This window comes from Elephas maximus, chromosome 10 (assembly GCF_024166365.1).
Source record: "Elephas maximus indicus isolate mEleMax1 chromosome 10, mEleMax1 primary haplotype, whole genome shotgun sequence".
Taxonomy (NCBI): Eukaryota; Metazoa; Chordata; class Mammalia; order Proboscidea; family Elephantidae; genus Elephas; species Elephas maximus.
Genome location: NC_064828.1, coordinates 73,284,697 through 73,305,143, shown reverse-complemented (window position 1 = coordinate 73,305,143; position 20,447 = coordinate 73,284,697). Strand labels below are relative to the sequence as shown.

At 37.3% G+C, this 20,447-nt stretch overlaps 1 protein-coding gene across 2 annotated transcripts in view; it reads right to left on the bottom strand.

Moving 5' to 3' along the window:
* MNAT1 (MNAT1 component of CDK activating kinase) overlaps positions 1–20,447 on the bottom strand; it is a 243,804-nt gene that overhangs the window by 7,605 nt on the left and 215,752 nt on the right. The window contains exon 8 of one of the 2 annotated variants that reach the window (XM_049899322.1): positions 13,017–13,195. The exons of the other annotated variant lie outside the window; for it this stretch is intronic. Within the exon in view, the coding sequence (XP_049755279.1) occupies positions 13,186–13,195 (10 nt within the window). The 3' untranslated portion in view covers positions 13,017–13,185. Of the gene's footprint in view, positions 1–13,016; positions 13,196–20,447 lie in introns of those variants that run through there. 2 annotated transcript variants of the gene reach the window in all.

Genomic DNA, 20,447 nt, shown 5'->3' with positions numbered 1-20,447 from the left:
AGAAAGTCTATCTCAACAAGATTTAAAAATCATCAGAATAATAGTATTCTCAAACAGCTATTACTAAAAAACAAACATTCTGAAAACTAAGTTTAGTGTTCAGGTGTCCTCACCTAGTCACAATGTCAGAATAACAGAAAAACTGTCTACAGAGGGAAATGGATAATAATATGTTCTAAGATGCACGGGGAAAGGCACTGTAAGTCAGAACTCTGTCCATAATTCTGGTTATAAAAACACACGGCTTTATGAACTCCAGCTGAAAATACAACAAACTTCCACAAACACTCATGATGTTACTCTTCACAACTTTACTATCTAGCCAGCAAGTGAGAGTACAACTTGAATAAACTAAGTATTAAAGCTGATTCCAGATTTATACTAGCACACTTGAGAACAGAGTGAACAATTATGCCAGAAATTGAGATCATCTCAACACCAAAGCTCAAATTTGGAAATTAAAAGCCACATGGTATCCAAGTGTACAACTGCATACAGACTGCTTAAGTAAGCCTTTCTAAATTACAACTGAAGTAAACTGTGCAAAATTTATAAAGAGACACACTGTGTATTTAGGATAGAGTAGCCATTACTGAAAATTAATGTAATTACATAATGAAACAAATACTTCCTTGATTTGAGTGTGAACTACAAACACACAGAGGATATACCTATTGGAGTGTAACATATTCTATCAACAATATTGTTGGTAGTGCTGGATATCTCAACTGATAGGCCTCTAAGAATAGATTTTGTCCATATGATGCACAGAAACACAGGAATAGCTCAAGAATCGGATACTATAAGTTGAACTTGGATAGAATCATAAAAACAGATAATAAAAGCAGCGAATAGACCAAATGATTTTTGATAAATCTTAAATATACTTCTCAAACTCAGAAGATGTTTATCTCAGCAGCAGATTATTCTGTTTGGTTAATTTTGGTACTGTTCCTATATGCTTAGATGTGACTAAGAAGAAAAAATGGTATAAATAATGCTTTTTTACTCACTGATTCTTAAAGCATTATGATACTCATTCCTCTGAGTTTAATTCAGGAAAATAACCACATTGGTGTGGAGTGGGGATCATGAAAAATTAAAAAATAACAAATCATACGACGGCGTAGATTTTGTGCAACCCAGTGAGAGACAAGAACCATTTCTGTGAAAACACAGTAGATATTATAAAAATAAATTTTCTAGTTCCTTAATTTCTTTTATAAAGTTCTTAACAAATCTAGTGCCTGATTCTGGTTGGCCTAATGTAATTCTTTCCTCTGAACACCATGCTGGTAACAGACATATGCCAGAAGTTTCACCATATCTTTATAAAGGCAGGACGAGTAATGTTTCCACAATGGTGGACCAGACAAAGTGTAGAAATTCAGATGTACGCAGCTCATTCATTCCTAAAAAAATAAAAGATAAAAAAATTACTGAATGCCTACTATGTGCCAGGTATTGAAGCAGCCCTGATAATAAAGCAGAGAGCAAAGACTCCGTGTCCTCTTGAAGTTTAACCCATCAGAGAAGAAAATTGTTAAATAATGAGTATTATGAATGAGAAAGGGCTCTGTGAATGGATAAAAAAGGAAGCCAATACAAACAAAGAGATCAGAAAAGGCATCTGTAAGGAAATGATAGTTAAGCTTAGGCCTGAAGGATGAGGAAGAATTAGCTAGCAAGACAAGGGTAGAAGAGGAGCTATCCTGGCAGAGGGAGCAGCATGTGTGAAGTGGCAAGGAGAATAAAGGTAAAGGAGGCTCCAACTCAGGATAAGGATAGAAATCTACACAGAAAGTATACAAAGAACTTTAAAGGAAATTGTAAGAACTGCAAATTTTATCCAAAGGGCAACGAGAAGCCACTGATAATTTAAATAGACCACTTTGGCTGCACAATGGATTAGAGAAAAGCAGGGGTTGATTCAGAAAAGCTCCTTAGGAGACTGTTTCTCTAGTCTAGGTTTAAGACAATGGTGCCATGGATTAGGGTGGGGGCAGTGGATATGAAGAGAAGTACTGGTTTAAGAGATATTTATGAGAGAGAATTTATAGGAGTGATTGGATATGGGGGCCGGGGAGGGGGAAGGGAGAAAGTTGTGTCAAGGTTGACCTCCAGCTATCCAGCCATGTGGAACATGGAAGATGCTTTCACAGAGACAATGGAAAACTGGAGCAGGAACAAACTGGGTTGGGGGCAGAGAGAAGGGAGGGATCAGTAGTTTAATTTTAGATTTGAGTGTAAAGGGAGACACACAAATGGAGATGCAGAGTGGCAGCTGGATATATATGTGCTAAGAAAAGAGGTATGAAATGAAGATATCAATTTGGGAGTGATCAGCATTTAGATGGTATTTAAAACCATAAGAGTAGATGCTAATATCTAGGGAGAGGGGCCAGAATGAGAAAAGAGGAGGGCTTTAGACAAAAGTCTAAAGAACATGTAATGATCTGTCTGACAAGAGAAGTTAAGATATTCTGAAGTGTCAAATGCTATCACCCCCTGCCAATACTTCATACACTCTCTTTCCCCAGACTTGCAAAGCCACTTGGAAAGGAATTAGAACGTGCTACTTGTGGCTGACCCCTTCTTGTAATTTGAGGAGATCATAATAGCAGACACAGGGATGGGAAAACCTATTATATTTCTTTACCTAGGGGATCCAAGGGACCTATTCACAGTATTTACCACCGCATTATTTCTCATAGGGGAAAAAAAAAACGAATGTCCACTGACAGGAGAAGAGATAAACTATTATTATTTATACAATGGGATACTACACAACAGTGAAAATAAATGAGCTGCAGCTCTAACACAGCAACAATGCTAGCCAGAAACAAGTCACAGAATATGTTACAACATGGATCCATTTATATGAAGTTCTGAGCATACAAAATTAAACATTCTATATAGATGTGTGGCAAAGTTAAAGAAAAGCAAGGGAATGATAATCACCCAATTCAGTATGAGTACCTCTAGGGGTGAGGTGGGAACACAAGTAGGGGGAAAAGGAATATAAACAGGGGGCTTCAAAGGCTTTCATTATGCTCCATCCCCAGGTTAATGAGTAGAATTCAAAATACAGGACATGAAAGAGTAGAGGAGGGAGAAGCAATGAGAATGGAAACAATTCAGCTATTTTCTTACTCTGTAAAATATGTATGCTATATATATTTTTCCTGGAGTCCCTGGATGGTGCAAACAGTTAAGCAGTTGACTACTGTCATGGATTGAATTGTGTCCCCCAAAAATATGTGTATCAATTTGGCTAGGTCATGATTCCCAGTACTGTGCAACTGTCTACCATTTTGTCATCTGATGTGATTTTCCTACGTGTTGTAAATCCTGTCACTATGACGTTAATGAGGTGAATTATCGGCAGTTATGTTGATGAGATCTACAAGATTAGATTGTGTCTTAAGCCAGTCTCTTGAGATATAAAATAGAGAAGTGAGAAGAGAGAGATGGAGACCTCATATCACCAAGAAAGCAGTACCGGGAGCAGAGCGTATCCTTTGGACCCAGGGTCTCTGCACCTGAGGAGCTCCCTGACCAGGGGAAGATTGAGGACGAGGACCTTCCTCCAGGTCCGACACAGAGAGAAATCCTTCCCCTGGAGCTGATGCCCTGAATTCGGACTTCTAGCCTACTAGACTGTGAGATAATAAATTTCTCTTTGTTAAAGCCATCCACTTGTGGTATTTCTGTTAAAATAGCACTAGATAACTAAGACAACTACTAACTAAAAGGTTGGTGGCTTGAACTCACCCTGAAGCACCTCAGAAGACAGGCCTGGTGATCTGCTTCCAAAAAGGTCACAGCCTTAAATATCCTATGGAGTCACCATAAGTCAAGTCAGAATCGACTCAACAGCAGCTGGTTTGGTTTGGTTTTATATATATACATATATATTCTATACATGAAATATTTTATTTAAAAAAAGGAGTACACAGAGCAGTCACAGCTATAGATGCTATTACTCCAGCCAGTAATCTGCAATGGAAATACTGTCTGAACCATTCTTAGTTGGCCTTGCTTTCAGCCAATATTATCACTTACAGCTACTATGATTCCATTTATACAATAATAGTTCGTGTTAATTATCATTTATCCCAAAACAAAACAAAACAAAAAAAACTGTTGCCATTAAGTTGATTCTGACTCAGAGCAATCCTATAGGACAAAGAAGATCCTATAGGAAACCCACTGGGTTTCCATGGCTGTAATCTTCACAGAAGCAGAATGCCACATCTTTCTCCCTCAGAGTGGCTGGTGGGTTCAAACCACTGACCCTTCGGTTAGCAGCCAAGCGCTTAACCACTGCACCACATATGTTCCATTCATACATTCCTTCTACTGTTTTAGTGGACTTTCTGGTTTCCATACAAGATCAATACATTAATTTAAAATGGGAAAGGCGGTAGTTTGTAAGATATATTTGTAAAGAACGCTTTGACTAGAGATTACACATCTAAACGGCACATCTAAGTACTGATTAAGGAGCCTTGGTAGCGCAGTGGTTAAGCACTCAGCTGCTAACCAAAAGGTTGGTGGCTCAAACCCACCCAGTCATTCCATGGGAGAAAGACCTGATGATCTGTTCCCGTAAAGATTACAGTCTTGAAAACCCTATGGGGCAGTTCTACTCTGTCACATGGGGTCTCTGTGAGTCAGAAATTGACTGGACAGCATCTAACAACAACAAAAAGTAGCGATCAGTTGTTAAAAACTGATCTACCAAAGCAGCAAAACAAAGCGGCAGATGAAATCAGTTAAGTGGTCAATGGGACTTCAATCAAAACCCTGGCAATCTGGAAGTTTTTCCACAATAATGCTGCAGATTTTTACTTCTTTTCCAAAGTGAAACATACTGAGTTCTTTGTGGCTAATATTAAGGTAACAGTTTATATGGAGAAACCACATTCAAATCCCCTCTCCATCCAATGGTAGTGAGTTAAGCACCCTCCTAGGCTTGCAGAAGGAAAGCCCTCCCCATTGGTATGGTTTTCTGCTGACTGCAAACTCTCTAAATTAAATATAAACAACCTCAGTTTTTTCCCCTGTACCATTTCCTTTTTGTATCAACCACATAAATATATAAAATGGTTTAGGAGAAAGGACAAAGGCTTTGGAAACATACATTTGGGTTTGAAACCCTCCCTGACCAATCACTAACCTGAGTTTAGAAAGTATTTTTATTTCTCACACCACAGTTTCCCTGTCTGTAAGAGGGGGAAGATAATACCTTGTAGGCTTTTTCAGATTAACTGTATGTAAAGTACCTGGCACAGAACAGGCATTCACTAAAGTTTAGTGTCCCTGTCCACACTACACCTTCTCTTTGATGCTATTAATAGAAAGTATGTTTTCACAAAGTTTGCTTTCACCAAATTCCCAAAGTGCTTTTCTGTCAGTCTGTTGTACTGTGGTAGCTTGTGTGTTTTGGGTTGCTGTGATGCTGGGAGCTATGCCACCAGTATTTCAAAATACCAGCAGTTATCCATGGTGGACAGGTTTCAGTGGAGCTTCCAGACTAAGACAGACCAGGAAGAAAGGCCTGGTGATTTACTTTCTAAAATCAGCCAATACAAATCCTCTGGATCACAATAGAATAGTGCTAGAGCTCCCTAGGTTAGAAGACACTCAAAAAACACAGTACCCACAACAATGGACTTGACCATATCAAAGATCATGAAGATAGTATAGGACCAGGCAACGTTTCGTTCATTTTGTTCTGTTGTACATGGGGTTGCCATGAGCCCCAGAGCCAACTGGACAGCATCTTGTAATAACAATTACTATATATCTATCCTTCCCTACCCTGCAAACTTCCTGTCTATTCCCAAATCTATTCCAACAATAACAATGCTACCTTCTCTCATTTCCCTTTCACTGGACCCCCAATTATGAAGATCTAACTGGGACAGAGAGGCTTTGTTTTAATTAGACAAAGGATAAAGAGAGGTCCTGCTTGTTAATCTTTTATCCTGGGGAATCAGAGTAACCCAAAGATGTTAATACTTACATATTAAAAGACAAATGGGAAGAGTTTACAAACATACATAACCTAGTTCCAGTGCAGTCGAGTCGATTCCGACTCATAGCGACCCTATAGGACAGAGTATAACTGCCCCATAGAGTTTCCAAGGAGCGCCTGGCGGGTTCGAACTGCCAACACTTAACCACTACGCCACCAGGGTTTCCACAAACATACATATATATACAAATATAATACTTACATTTATATTCACACAAACATATACATAAATAGCTCTACATTTCACAAAAAATATGCATACTCTAATAAGTTTTATTTCAAAAGTTAAATCGCTAGGTTATTTCTACTCTCAGTGCCTCTCCTCATTTCTCATGTCCTGTATTTTGACTCCCACTAATATCAAATAGCCATTCCTGGGTCTTCATCCTCAACATCTTTCTCCACCTCTTTAACTCTGGCAACAGCCTCCTGCCCTGAAATGTTCTCACCTCTGGCTTCTGCCACACCGGACTACACTACTGGCCATACTCCTACTGCTTTGCATATGATTCCCAAAATTCTCTTTTTCTACCTGCTTCTTTTTTTTCCCTAAATTACCAGTTTTCTTCTTGGCTTACCTCCTCCCTTCCCCACTATTCATGAAGATCTCTCTGAAATGTATGGCTTCTATTATCATCTCTGTTCTGCTAAGCCTACATCTCTATCTCTTGCCCTGTCCTCTTCTCTTACAGTCCAGCATTTTCATATACTTGGGCATCCCACTGGCACTACAAATGTAATATTTTCACAACTGAACTCATCTCTTCTTACAAATCTGTCAGATTTCTCTTAATAGTTTCATCAGATTCCTGGGAGTCATCTTGGAATCATCTTTCTCCTGCATACCAGTATGAAACCTGCATCATAGTATCCTTCTAGAAGCATCTATCTATCTCCCATATCTTCTTCATTACCAATGTCTATTTTGGGCCTTTATTACCTCTTTCATAGACTACTGTTAATAGTTTCATAACTAATCTACAGTCTACAGTCTATTCTCTCCATTTCAACCTATTCATTGTTATCATATTAACCTTCTAGCGGGGCAAAGCTCTGCACTCCTCTCTTACAGCTAGACATTCATTGGCTCCCTGCTGCAAATAAAGTCCAAATTTCGTAGCTTGATATTCAAGGCCTACTATACTTGATTCTAGCCTACCTTTCCAAACATATTTCCCATTAATCATCTCCATACACCTTGAACTTAAGCCAAAGTCACCATAAGGTTTTCAGTTATTCCCTATTAAAGCCTCATAACTACCCACTCCATACCTTTGTTCGTACTACTTTTTTATCCTGGAAAGCTTTATGAATACCCTCACCATTGCCTTTCTTCCAAAGCTATGGTTCGAATGCCAATTACTCAATTCTGAACTGACACAGAAACTTCTATCCCCAACACACAAATGCTATATCCAACCCCAAACTTTATAGCAAACAAAAATAATAAAACCACTGAATTTAAAAGCAAGAAAAGAAAATTCTCAGGTGCCAGAAATTACAAAGGAACTCAATATCAGAGCAGTGGACAGAGGCTGAAGTTCAAGAAGGCCTTAGGTACCAGTGACTCAACACTCATATAGGGACAGAAGACAGGTGTCAGTCCTAGCAGAAGTAAGGAGTTGGAACTGTAATTGGCTCCCTGCATAAAGACTGGATTTACAAAATGCTGTACCATCTATGAAACAACTGATAGGAAAATTCTGCTCACTGGCCTGGGGAAAACCACAGGAAAGCTTACAATCCATATAGGGTCATGCATGGGGAAGGAATCACACTTAAGAAATCAGAAAACCCAAGCTTACTCCAGCTCAAATAAATTAAGAATAAAAATTGGTCCAGATTCAATGAAACCAACAGAGTTTGGCACAAGCACATGAGAATCCCTATGTCACTATGCTTCCACAACCCAAGGCCCATGAGAAAACTCCCACTAAAAAGGAGCTCACAGTAATAAAAAAAAAAAAAAAGTCAGCAGACACAACCAATGGAAAAACTAACGTTCCAAAAACCATGGATAAGAGAGCAAGCTGCAAGAAACTTTAAAAGTATATTCAGCGTTAGAAAGGATGAAACCCATTAGTCAAGAAGAAAACAATATGAAAAGAACGGGCATTTCCTTTTTTAAGGCAACAGAAATTCTTGGAATAAAAATCTCAATGGACAGGTTAAGCTGTATATTATAAACAGGTAGAGGAAAAACTAGTGATTTGGAAGATACATGTGAGGAAAACACACAGAGCAGAGCTAAAAAAAAAAAAAAACGAAAATGTGAAAGAACCACTAAAGAAGATATTTCAGCAAGAAGGAAATTAAACCCCAATGGGAAGGATCCAAGAAGCAAAAATGAGCCTATGGGCATTGATTGTGAATCCAAGAAAATGAAATCCTTGACAACTTCAATCTTTTCTCCATTTATCATGATGTTGCTTATTGGTCCAATTGTGAAGACTTCTGTTTTCTTCATGCTGAAGTGTGTTTTTGTTCTCTTTATGTTGAGGTATACTTTTGTTTTCTTTATGTTGAGGTGTAATCCATATTGAAGGCTGTGGTCTTTGACCTTAATCAGTAAGTGCTTCAAGTCCTCTTCAGTTTCAGCAAGTAAGGTTGTGTCACTGCATATCCCAGGTTGTTAGAGTCTTCCTCCAATCCTAATGCCCTGTTCTTCTTCATATAATCATCTTTAGACTTTTCTAAACAGATTTGTTAATTCTGGGTGACAGGGTTCCAGTTTCAGTTGCCAAGGAGTCAATTCCAAATCATAGCAACCCTACGTGTCTCAGAGTAGAACTGCGCTCATAGGGTTTTCAATGACTGGTATTTCAGAAGCAGATCTCCAGGTCTTTCTTCTGAAGTGCCTCTAGGCAGACTCCAACCTCCAACCTCCAACTTTTCAGTTAGTAGCCAAGCACATTTTACCGTTTGCACTGTTACTCTCTGTACTTCTCTATGATTTAAGTATTTAATAACTTTAAGATGCCACCTCCTCCATGATGCCACTTTGGATTGCCAGGCACAATTCTTCTCTGAATTTTCTCCTCAGAAAAGGCACTTTATTTCTACTGCTCTTGTATATATATATTAAAAAAAAAAAAACACTTGTATATACCATGGCTATATTCCCTACTAGATAGGTTTCTTAATAGCAAGATAAGTATCTACTTACTAAATATTGATCATTTTTTCTAACTGTTTATCCTAACTTGTAAATACAGCGTACAGAATTTAAAAAATTAAATCAGTATTCTGGTTAGTTGAGGTGTATATCCAAAGTGTGGCCATAATAAAAGGTGATAAATGAAAATGAAGAGGATATAAAAAGAGTTATCGCTACAAATTATGGCGGAATAAGATGGCAGAGGGTTGAATGGAGGATAAGCTGTACATCAATCACTGAGGATGATAGGAAGGTTTCCTGGAAATTAGAAGATGCCTACAATAATAACAGAAAGTTGAGGTATAATGGATAGTATAAAATGATTTTATTTAAAATATAAATATCTATATTTTCTTAAATGGGTATATTTGAAAATTGCTTTGAGATTTTAATTCATCCTCTGTCTCATTAGCTGAACTCTCAGTGTGTTAACCAATTTTATACTCACAGATATATAAGAGAATAATGCTATAATAGAATACAGCTATAAATACAAAGAAAAACAAGAAATTCAAACAGAACTGGACACACCCGAAGCTAGATATTTTGTAAGATATTTATTTTTCCATTCAAAGCACCTTTTTCTCAAAAGCTCTTTTTCATACACTGGAATCTGAATCATGTCAACAACTTGGATAAATCTCTAAAGCAAATAATAACAAGCAAAGACAAAGTCAAGTGGGTAAAATAGCTGATGTTTTCTCTTAATTACGGAAAATTCTATTCTCCAGCAAGTGAAAACAGGATCCTCAAATATCTACTCAAGTGACTCTAGCTGTAAAATCTGAAAAAGCTCCAAGAGTTCTGATTTAATGCATAACAATTTCAAGTTTTTAAGAAACAGTTTTAACACTTAAACCTACAGAAAACTTGTACTTTCTTCCGAAAGCAATCACTTTGGGAAAAAAATAACCTATATCCATTATCAGAAGTAATGTGTTAATGCAATTAATGGTACAAAAACATTCTGGAATAGAATGTTTTAATAGACTAGTCAGTTAGTTGGTTAAATACCATTTGGACCAAAAACTTCACGTGTAAAGAACATATTTTCCTTTTATTTAAAAAATTATAGCATGATTTTCGGTATTCTGCTTTACTTCCAGACTACATTTTTTGGCAATGTCTTATAACTCTGCATATGCTTGTATAATATTTTAAACAAAAAGACATGAGTTACATATGACTTGTTTTCAAAATCATGTTTTAAAAGTTTAATTTTACAGAGCCTGCTTCAATACATTATAAAAATCTTTATAGTTAAATACCTACATTCATTATTTCATCACTTGAAAAAAGTTAAAAGAAAGAAACCCTACGTTTTCTTGATTTCTACCTTTTGAGAGAAAAATCATTTTCCACCTGACATTCCAAAGTTCATAAAATAAGCCACACAGTTTTCTTTTCTCCAAACCATGCTTTGCATTAGACCTGCCACAGGGAGTCAACTGAAAGTAAAGAAGAAGCAAAGTCCAAACTAAGATGATTCTTGATATGTTTTTTCCTAATTGGCTTCCATTTGTAAAGATGAATGTCTCATGGAACTGAAAATGGGATAATTTTATTTGGAATAATATAAAATAAATATCAAGTATAAAATCCCACCCTTTAAAAATATAATTAATCTGACATGTTATTACTGAAAATAAATTTTAAATGTTTTGTAAAATAGATGAGAAGAATAGTGGATAAAGGACAAGTAAAGAAAGTGAGTCGGAATCAACCGGATGGCAACAGGTTTGGTTTTTCTTTTTTTTCTTTTGTATAGAAAGTAACAGAATAAAGTCAGAAGGGAACATTAGACATCATCTTATCCTACTGTCTCATTAACAGATAAAGCACCTGACACCCAGATAGGTTAAAAATTTACATCTTCTTAAAAAAAAATCTGTTTAACAAACACATCTTGAGCATTTACTATGTACCTACCAGGCACAGTGCTAAATGCTAGATAAAAATACAGCCCTTGTCCCAAAGGACCTCAAAGTCTACTGGGAAGAAAGACATGAAAATAAACCAATTTTAAAATATAAAAGAATTCGAAGCCTGGACAAATCAAGAGAATGTTTACAGAAAACCTAATGCATAATAAGGTGATACATGAAGGGAGAACCATAATTTGCCAGGTAGATAAAGAGGCAAAGAGACCATTCTCGGAAACAGGAGAGTGTACAATGGCTGGAGGCCAGAGAGAACATGGCATGCTCTAAGTGTTAATTTTTGACGGGTCTTATGTATTTTTTAAAATAGATAATGGGGATCCATGAAAAGATTTGAGCAGGTTACTAATGCAATCGAATCTGAATTTTAAAATTTTCTTGAAAAGAAAGAAAAAGGAAGCAATGTGAAAGATTATGAGGGCCTCTATGGGGCTATGACTCTAAGAACCCTAACTGTTCAATTATGGGTAGGATAGAAAAGAGAAAGAATCTTTAAAAACTAGTAGGTCTTGGGCTTGGAAGATTAGCTCAGCTAGAAAATTTCACAACAGGATATACAATACTTGGAATAGGGTTTCTAAGGAAGATAATAAGTTCCATTTGGGACAAAAGGAGCTAAGATACTTATCAGGCATACAGGCTGAGGTAACTGTCAGACATACAGGTAGAAAGATAGAAATGTACAGGATTCAGTTGGAATTCTGAGTTTTAAAAAAAGAAAATAAATACAGGCTCGGGATTTAACAAAAATCATTCACTGTACCTTTTTAAATGGCTTCCCCAGAGCCCTCTGGTTTTGAGCAAGTGGCCTTGGGGCACCATGTGGGTAGAATGGGGAGGAGTGCCAAGCTGTCAGGGCCCTGAAACTGTCATCTCCATCACAACATACTAATTCTGTTTTCATCTGTTTTATACTTTAGCGTGTAGTACCACTGATCTGTCAGTTTGTCATACTGTGGTGGCTTGCGTGTTGCTATGATGATGGAGGCTATGCCACTGGAATTTCAAATACCAGCAGGGTCGCCCATAGTAGACAGGTTTCAGCAGAGCATCCAGACAAAGACACACTAGGAAGAAGGACCAGGCAGTCTACTTCTGAAAAATTGGTCAGTGAAAAACTTATGAATAGCATTGGAACACTGATGATAGTGTGGGAAGATAAGCCCCTCAGGTTGAAAGCCACTCAAAAGACGACTGGGGAAGAGCTGCCTCCTCAAAGTAAACCAAAAAAATCTGTTGCCATCGAGTTGACTCTGACTCATGGTAACCCTTTGGGACAGAGCAGAACTGCCCCATAGGGTTTCCAAGGAGCAGCTGCTAAGTTCACACTGCTGACTTTTTGGTTAGCAGGCAAATGCTTAAACCACTGTACCACCAGGGTTCCCTTCAAGGTAGTGTCAAACTTAATAATGTAGATGGACTGAAGCTTTCAGGACCTTCATTTGCTGATGTGCATGACTCAAAATGAGAAGAAACAGCTGCAAATATCCATTAACAATCAGAATGTGGAATGTACAAAATATGAATCTAGGAAAATTGAAGTCATCAAAAATAGAATGCATAAAGATCGATATTCTAGGCTGAAATGGACTAGTACTGGCCATTCTGAATTGGACAATCATATGGTCTACTATGCTGGAAATGACAGATTGAAGAGGAATAGCAGCATCACATTCATCGCCAAAAAACATTTCAGGATCTATCCTAAAGTACAGTAATATCCATATACCTACAGGGAAAACCAGTCAAATATACACACCAACCACTAATGCCAAAGATGAGGAAATTGAAGATTTTTACCAACTACTGCACTCTGAAATTAATCAAACATGCAATCAGTTACTGGTGATTAGAATGAGAAAGTTGGAAGCAAAGAAGAACAATCAGTAGTTGGAAAATATGGCCCTGGTGACAGAAATGATGCTGGTGATCACATGATAGAATTTTTCAAGGCCAATGACTTCTTCATGGCAAATACCTTTTTCAACAACATAAACGGCAACTATATGTGTGGATCTCACCAGGTGGAATACACAGGAATCAAATCAAGTGCATCTGTGGAAAGAGACAATATCATCCGTCAGAATAAGGCCAGGGGCCGACTGCAGACCAAAACATCAATTCCTCTTATGAAAGTTCAAGTTGAAGCTGGAGAAAGTTAAAACAAGTCCACGAGAGCCAAAGTAAAGCCTTGAGTATAACCCACCAAATTTAGAGACTATTTCAGGAACAGATTTGACACACTGAACACCAATAACAGAAGACCAGACAAATTGTGGATGACATCAAGGACACCATACATAAAGAAAGCAAGAGGTCATTAAAAAGACAGGAAAGATAGAAAGGACCAAAGTGGATGTCAGAAGAGACGTTGAACTTGCTCTTGTACATACAGTAGCTAAAGCAAATGGAAGAAATGAAGGTGTAAAAGAGCTGAACAGAAGGTTTCAAAGTGAAGCTTGAGAAGACAACAAAGTATTATAATGAAATGTGTAAAGACCTAGAGTTAGAAAACCAAAAGGAAGAACACACTCTGCATTTCTCAAGCTGAAAGAACTGGAGGAAAAAATCAGGCCTTGAGTTGCAATACTGCTGAAGGATTCTATGGGCAAAATACTGAACAATGCAGAAGTATCAAAAGAAGATGGAAAAAATACAGAGAGTCACTGTACCAAAAAGAATTGGGCGGTGTTCAACCATTTCAGGAGGTAGCATATGATCAAGAACCAATGGTACTGAAGGAAGATGTCCACGCTACACTGAAGGCATTGGTGAAAAACAGGGCTCCGGGAATTGACAGAATACCAATGGAAATATTTCAACAGATGCTCACTCATTCATGCCAAGAAACTTGGAAGACAGCTATCTGGCCAAATGACTGGAAGAGATCCATATTTGTGTCCATTCCAAAGAAAGGTGATCCAACAGAGCATGGATATTATCGAACAATGTCAGTAATATCACACACAAGTAAAATTTTGTTGAAGATAATTAAAAAATCAGTTGAACGCAGCAGTGACAGTGAACTGCCAGATATTCAAGCCTGATTCAGAAGAGGACATGGAATGAGGGATAGCACTGCTGATATCAGATGGATCTTGGGTGAAAGCAGAGAACACCAGAAAGATGTTTGCCTGTGGTTTATTGACTATGCAAAGACATTTGACTCTGTGGATCATAACAAATTATGTACAACACTGTGAAGGATGGGAATTTCAGAATGCTTAATTGTGCTCATAAGAAACCTGTACATAGACCAAAAGGCAGTCGTCTGAACACAAGAGGACACTGTATGGCTGAAAATCAGGAAAGGTGTGCGTCAAGGTTGTATCTTTTCACCATAGTTATTCAATCTGTATGCAGAGCAAATAATCCAAAAAACTGGACTATATGAAGAAGAATGTGGCATCAGGATTGGAGGAAGTCTTATTAACCTGCAATATACAGGTGACACAACCTTGCTTGCTGAAAGTGAAGAGGACTTGAAGCATTTACTGATGAAGACAAAGACTACAGCCTTCAGTATGGATTACCCCTCAACATAAAGGAAACAAAAATTCTCACAACTGGACCAATAAGCAACATCATGATAAACAGGGAAAAGATTGAAGTTGTTAAGGATATCATTTTACTTGGATCCACGATCAATGCCCATGGACTCTGCAGTCAAGAAATCAAATGACCTCTGTAAAGTGGTAAAAAGCAAAGACGTCACTGTAAAGACTAAAGTAAGTGCACCTGACCCATCACCTCATATGAATGTGAAAGCTGGACAATGAATAGGGAAAACCAAAGAAGAATTGATACCTTTGAATTATGATGTTGGCAGAGAATACTGAATATACCACAGACCGCCAGAAGAATGAACAAATCTGACTTGGAAGAAATACAGCCAGAATGTTCCTTAGCTGCGAGGATAATGAAACTTTACCTCACGTACTTTGGACATGTTATCGGGCGGGTCCCCTGTCCCTGAAAAAGGACATCGTGCTTGCTAAAGTGGCGGGTCAGCGAAAAAGAGAAAGACCTTCAACGAGATGGATCGACACAGTAGCTGTAACAATGGGCCTAAACATAGCAATGATTGTGAGGATGCTGCAGGACCGGGCAGCATTTTGTTCTGTTGTACACAGGGTCTCCATGAGTTGGAACTGACTAGACATTACCCAACAACAGTAAGACTTTGCTTTTAAAAAACACTTCTGCTGTTTTAAAAAGTTTGAAAAACTATTATCACAATACAGCTTTAAAATCAAACAGATTTGGTGCTAAATCCTAACTGCCCTCTTAATAGTGGCCTCAGTTACATAGTTGTTTAGTATTGTTATAAATTATTAAGAATGATGTACAAGAAGTACCTAACACAGAGTATGGCACGTAGTAGGTACTAAGTAGTGTTAGTGGGTGAGATTAAAAGGCCAAGGAAGGACGGTGCACAATAACAACTTTTAGGAGTACACTGAGGAAGAAGAGCTGGCCAAAAAGATTTAGAAGAAGTTAAAGAAAGAAAAAATGAAAGGAAATAGTACCACAGAAGCAAAAACTGAGTTTGAAGAATAAGAGAGTTGTTTGGCAGTATCTCAAATCAAAACAGAGAGGTAAAATAAGATAAGGACTACAAGGTATCCACCAAATTTTGTAATAAAGAAGTCAATGTTAACACAAGCAAAATCAGATTCTAAGTAAAAGCTAAATTGTGGAGACTGCAAGCATAAGACTTCTTTTAAAAATTGGCTTCAAATATGGAATAAAGGGCAGTATTTAGAGGAAGATTCAGCATTGATGAAGTGAGTATGTTGTTTCAAGAGGGATATGTGGATATGCTCGTGTGGTGAGCAAAGAATGCTAATGGAGAAGAGGAGATCTGAAGGAAGGATGAGGACCAACTTGATAGTGTAATATCCCTGAGGTGAACAGCAAAGTAGGATATGAAACACAAATGGAGGGAACAGTCTCAGATGCAAGACAGGCCCCTCTTCTAAGAATGGACAGAAGAAGTTAACATAGGGTGCAAATACAGATTACAGTTAGGGTATGGCTTTTAAGGGAATATGTTGATACTTATATTTCCTCTGTGAAAGAGATGGAATGTGATGCTGTGAGTGTGAAGGAAGCAGGTTGGGAGGGAAAGATTGGGAGAGTGAGGATCTGGGAAAGTCATCGTGTACAATAAGAAGCCAACCATGAGTGTGTGCAAAATGGTGGCTGAGTGGCACCAGTCTGCTAGTTGTGTGATTTTCTCCAGCTGTACTCAGCAGAACTAATTAAAGGATAATTCATATTTGTATAAAAGAATTTCCAATTAGTCTTTGTATTCAAATTTCATATGCTGCCACAATACAGTTAAAATACTAAAAATACTGATGTGATTTTGATTCATAAAGAATAAGGTATAATATGTGTATATAAAGGAACTTTAGAAAGTGCCCCAATGGAAAGCTTCACCTTTGTTATGTCTTGTGGTAATAGAGGAGAATGACCAAAGCTGAGGGTTTGGGCCTATACTGTTAAATGTTTCTTATAAGGAATCTAATTTGTATTCAGGTTTATTCCAAATAAAGGCAAGGAAAATATATACAGTCATAATTCCTTCAAATAAAGAACCTCTATCTTTTTCCAGGTAAAGAGCTCTGGACAGAGGTCAAATTACCTGACTCTTCTCTAACATAATAAAAATCTTTTCATGACACATTGTTAGCTCAGGAGATGGATTTTTTTTTTTTTTTTTAATGAAATCACTACCTGTGTCTCAAGAAAACATTTCTAAACACAATAGGAAACTATAGGTTTGGAGATAACCTTACTCCTAATGAAGTTTACCTTCAATAGGAAAGTACACTGCCGAGACTTGACGGGGAAAGCACTTGAGCCTACACGATGATGGTAAGTGGTACTTAGTAGCTTTGAAACTCTGATTCATATCTTCACATTAGCTGCTTAATTGCACTGACTGAATTTTTCATTAGCTGACCAAATACTTATTTTATTGGCTTTGGGAAACAGCTATAATCATATTTACAGTAAGAATTTTCTACACATTTATTTCCTCAGAGCAAACAAAGACAACACTCCTTAATAGCTATGTTTACATGAAAACTCCAGAGTTTTCATTATTTCTCTATGAATAGTTAAGACAATAAAACGGTTCTCAGTACTGGCCAGAAAACCAGAAATAATTTCTCATAGAAAATTATGAGTTCTGGAAACCAAAATTGAAGTATCTGGTTTACCAGAACTTAGACAAATTGTACTTTTGTAATTCTTATGGAATTTCATGGAAGCAGCAGTCAAGAAATCAAATGACGTATTGCACTGGGCAAATCTGCTGCAAAAGACCTCTTTAAAGTTTTAAAAAGCAAAGATGGCACTTGGAGGATTAAGATGTGCCTGACCTAAACCACCTCACATGCAAGCGAAAGCTGGACAGTGAATAAGGAAGAACAAAGCATTGATGCCTTTGAATTACGGTGTTGGCGAAGAATACCGAATGTACCATGGACTGTCAGAAGAACGAACAAATCTGTCTTGGAAGAAGTACAGCCAGAATGCTCCTTAAAAGCAAAGATGACGAGACTTCGTCTCACATACTTTGGACATGTTATCAGGAGAGACCAATCCCTGAAGAAGGACATCATGCTTGGTAAAGTAGAGGGTAAGCAAAAAAGAGGAAGACCCTCAATGAGATGGATTGACACTGGCTTCAACAATGGGCTCAAACATAGCAATGATTGTGACAATGGTACAGGACCAGGCAGTGTTTCATTCTGTCGTACACAGGGTTGTTATGAGTTAGAACCGACTTGATGACATCTAACAACAGCAACAAGGAATCCAAAGGAAATCAGATTTTATGCTAGCATAAATCAGTGTATCCTGTAAACTTAAAAAACGGTTATATATTAGCTAATTTGATCAAACATTTTAGATACTACCTAAAAGCTCTCAAATTTAATATTTTAAAAATCACATCAAACCAAACCTGTTGCTGTTAAGTTGATTCAGACTCAAAGCAACCATATAGGACGGAGTAAAACTGCCCCCATTGTGTTTTCAAGTTGCAAATGGCGGGTTCGAACAGCCGACCTTCTGGTTAGCAGCTGTAGCTCTTAACCACTGTACCACCAGGGCTCCAAGAATCACATGCTCAAATCATATTTATATTGAGTATAATGGAAAACCAAACCCAATGCCGTCAAGTCAATTCTGACTCATAGCAACCCTATAGGACAGAGTAGAACTGCCCCATAGAGTTTCCAAGGAGCTCCTGGTAGATTCGAACTCCCGACCTCTTGGTTAGCACCCGTAGTACTTAACCACTACACCACCAGGGTTTCTGAGTATAATGGAGTATATTGAAATACCATACTATTTCCTAACAAATAGTTTTTTCTATATGTATTTCATTTTCTTGGTCTGGATTTCCAGATACACAGGAGAATTTTAAATTTAAATCTGAAAATCCAAATCTATTATAAAGATTATAAAATCACTATAAAAACCCAAACCCTTTGCTGTAGATTCCAACTCATTGCGACCCTACAGAGCTTACTATTTCTATACCTACAATGGAGCCAATAAGCAATATAACATATGAATAAGATCAGCAGCTTGTGTATCCATATATATAATTGTCCATCAATATGTTACAACTGAATATACATGCAATTCAAATATTTAATTAGCTCTAACACATTAATGCATGGGTGGCAGAGTCCCGTAAGTGGATAGTTTAATTGCTTAAAATATATTAGAAATATTAAGAAACTTAGTATGGCAATAAATTGGAATAACTGTATATTTCTATATAAAATAGTCAAGACCATAAAGTGCAAATGTTAAAGCACAGCAATAATTATGTAAAAGGATGTGTTAGCATTGCCAAGGACAATATAGACAGTATATTAATTAGAACTAAAACGGAATGTAGGAGTACATATTTTTTTCCATAAAATATATCATACCTTTAATTTGTATGTAGGGAGTCTTTTAAATAACAAAAATATGCTATATAATCAGACAGCAAGCTTGATTTCAAACAAATATACCTATGGCCCATCTCCTCATTCCCACTGTTTTTTCTTCAGTACTTTCTATGGTTGACAGAGAATTTCTGGGTCTTAAGCCAGGAAAATGGAAATTTATACAAGTATAAAAAAACAAAAGATTAAGAATGATCTGTGAGATACAGAAAACTAACTACAGTTTTTTTAACCAATTAGTGCTTTACTATTTTTGGTACAAAAATACAACCATACAATTGGCAATGTATAAACTCAAATTTGATTACAAAAGAACAAAAGACTTTAACGATGTGATTATCCCCCTAGCTTTTTTCCTTCTTTGCTCAAAGGCAAGTATTTTAGACTGCAGCAATCCAAAAAAATATGCAAGCTCTGTTGTAACCACAATTTGCTGACAAAATTCATGGAATAGAAAATAGAGTCACAGAGCTCCCACTTTAACTTATCTATATTTAATCGTTCTTGATCACTCATATTTCAGTGACAAAAGAAAATAAAACCATGATAAGGTCCCAGACTAACAGATTAGATAATGCTTTATCTCATTAGAAACCCTGACCCTTCAGGCGGGGCAGAACTACCCCACAGGGTTTCCGAGACGGAAATCTTTTATGGAAGTAGACTGCTGCATCTTTCTCCTGTGGAGCTGCTGGTGGGTTTGAACCTCTGACCTTTCGGTGAGCAGCCAAACACTTAACCACTGCGTCACCAGGGCTCTGTTAACACTTTATAAAATACTTTCATATACGTTTTCTTGTTTATAAGAAACTAATGAGGGAAGAGAGGAGGGAAGGAGAGTATCCCCAATTTATAAAGAACAAGTCAAGGCACAGAGAAGTGATTTGCCCTAGGTAACAGACACTGCTACTTTTTAAGTAGAGACAATAACAGAAACATGAATAAGATTATCATAAAGTGAATACAGAATGGTGGTGGAGAAGACAAAAATGAATTATAAAGTGAACAGAGGTGTATTTTTGGCCCAAATAAGGGATTCAAAGTTTCCTCAAGGCATATCAGACCTTAAGATTGGAAATTACACATTTGTTTTTAAAAGCAAGTCATTATCATCGCAATGAAGTAAACCTTGTGGTAAAGCTCTTATCATCTCAGGTAAAGTGTTTTTTTTTTTTTTACTGATTAGCAGAAGCAAAAAACAAAAAGGGGGTGGGCAAGGGAGGAAGAATGGAAACAAACTTATGATTCCTGTAGTGTCAGGGTTCAAAAAGCCCTGCTGAACCAGCAGGAAAGGTCTGACTACACTGCGTAGTGTATTGGTTAGGATT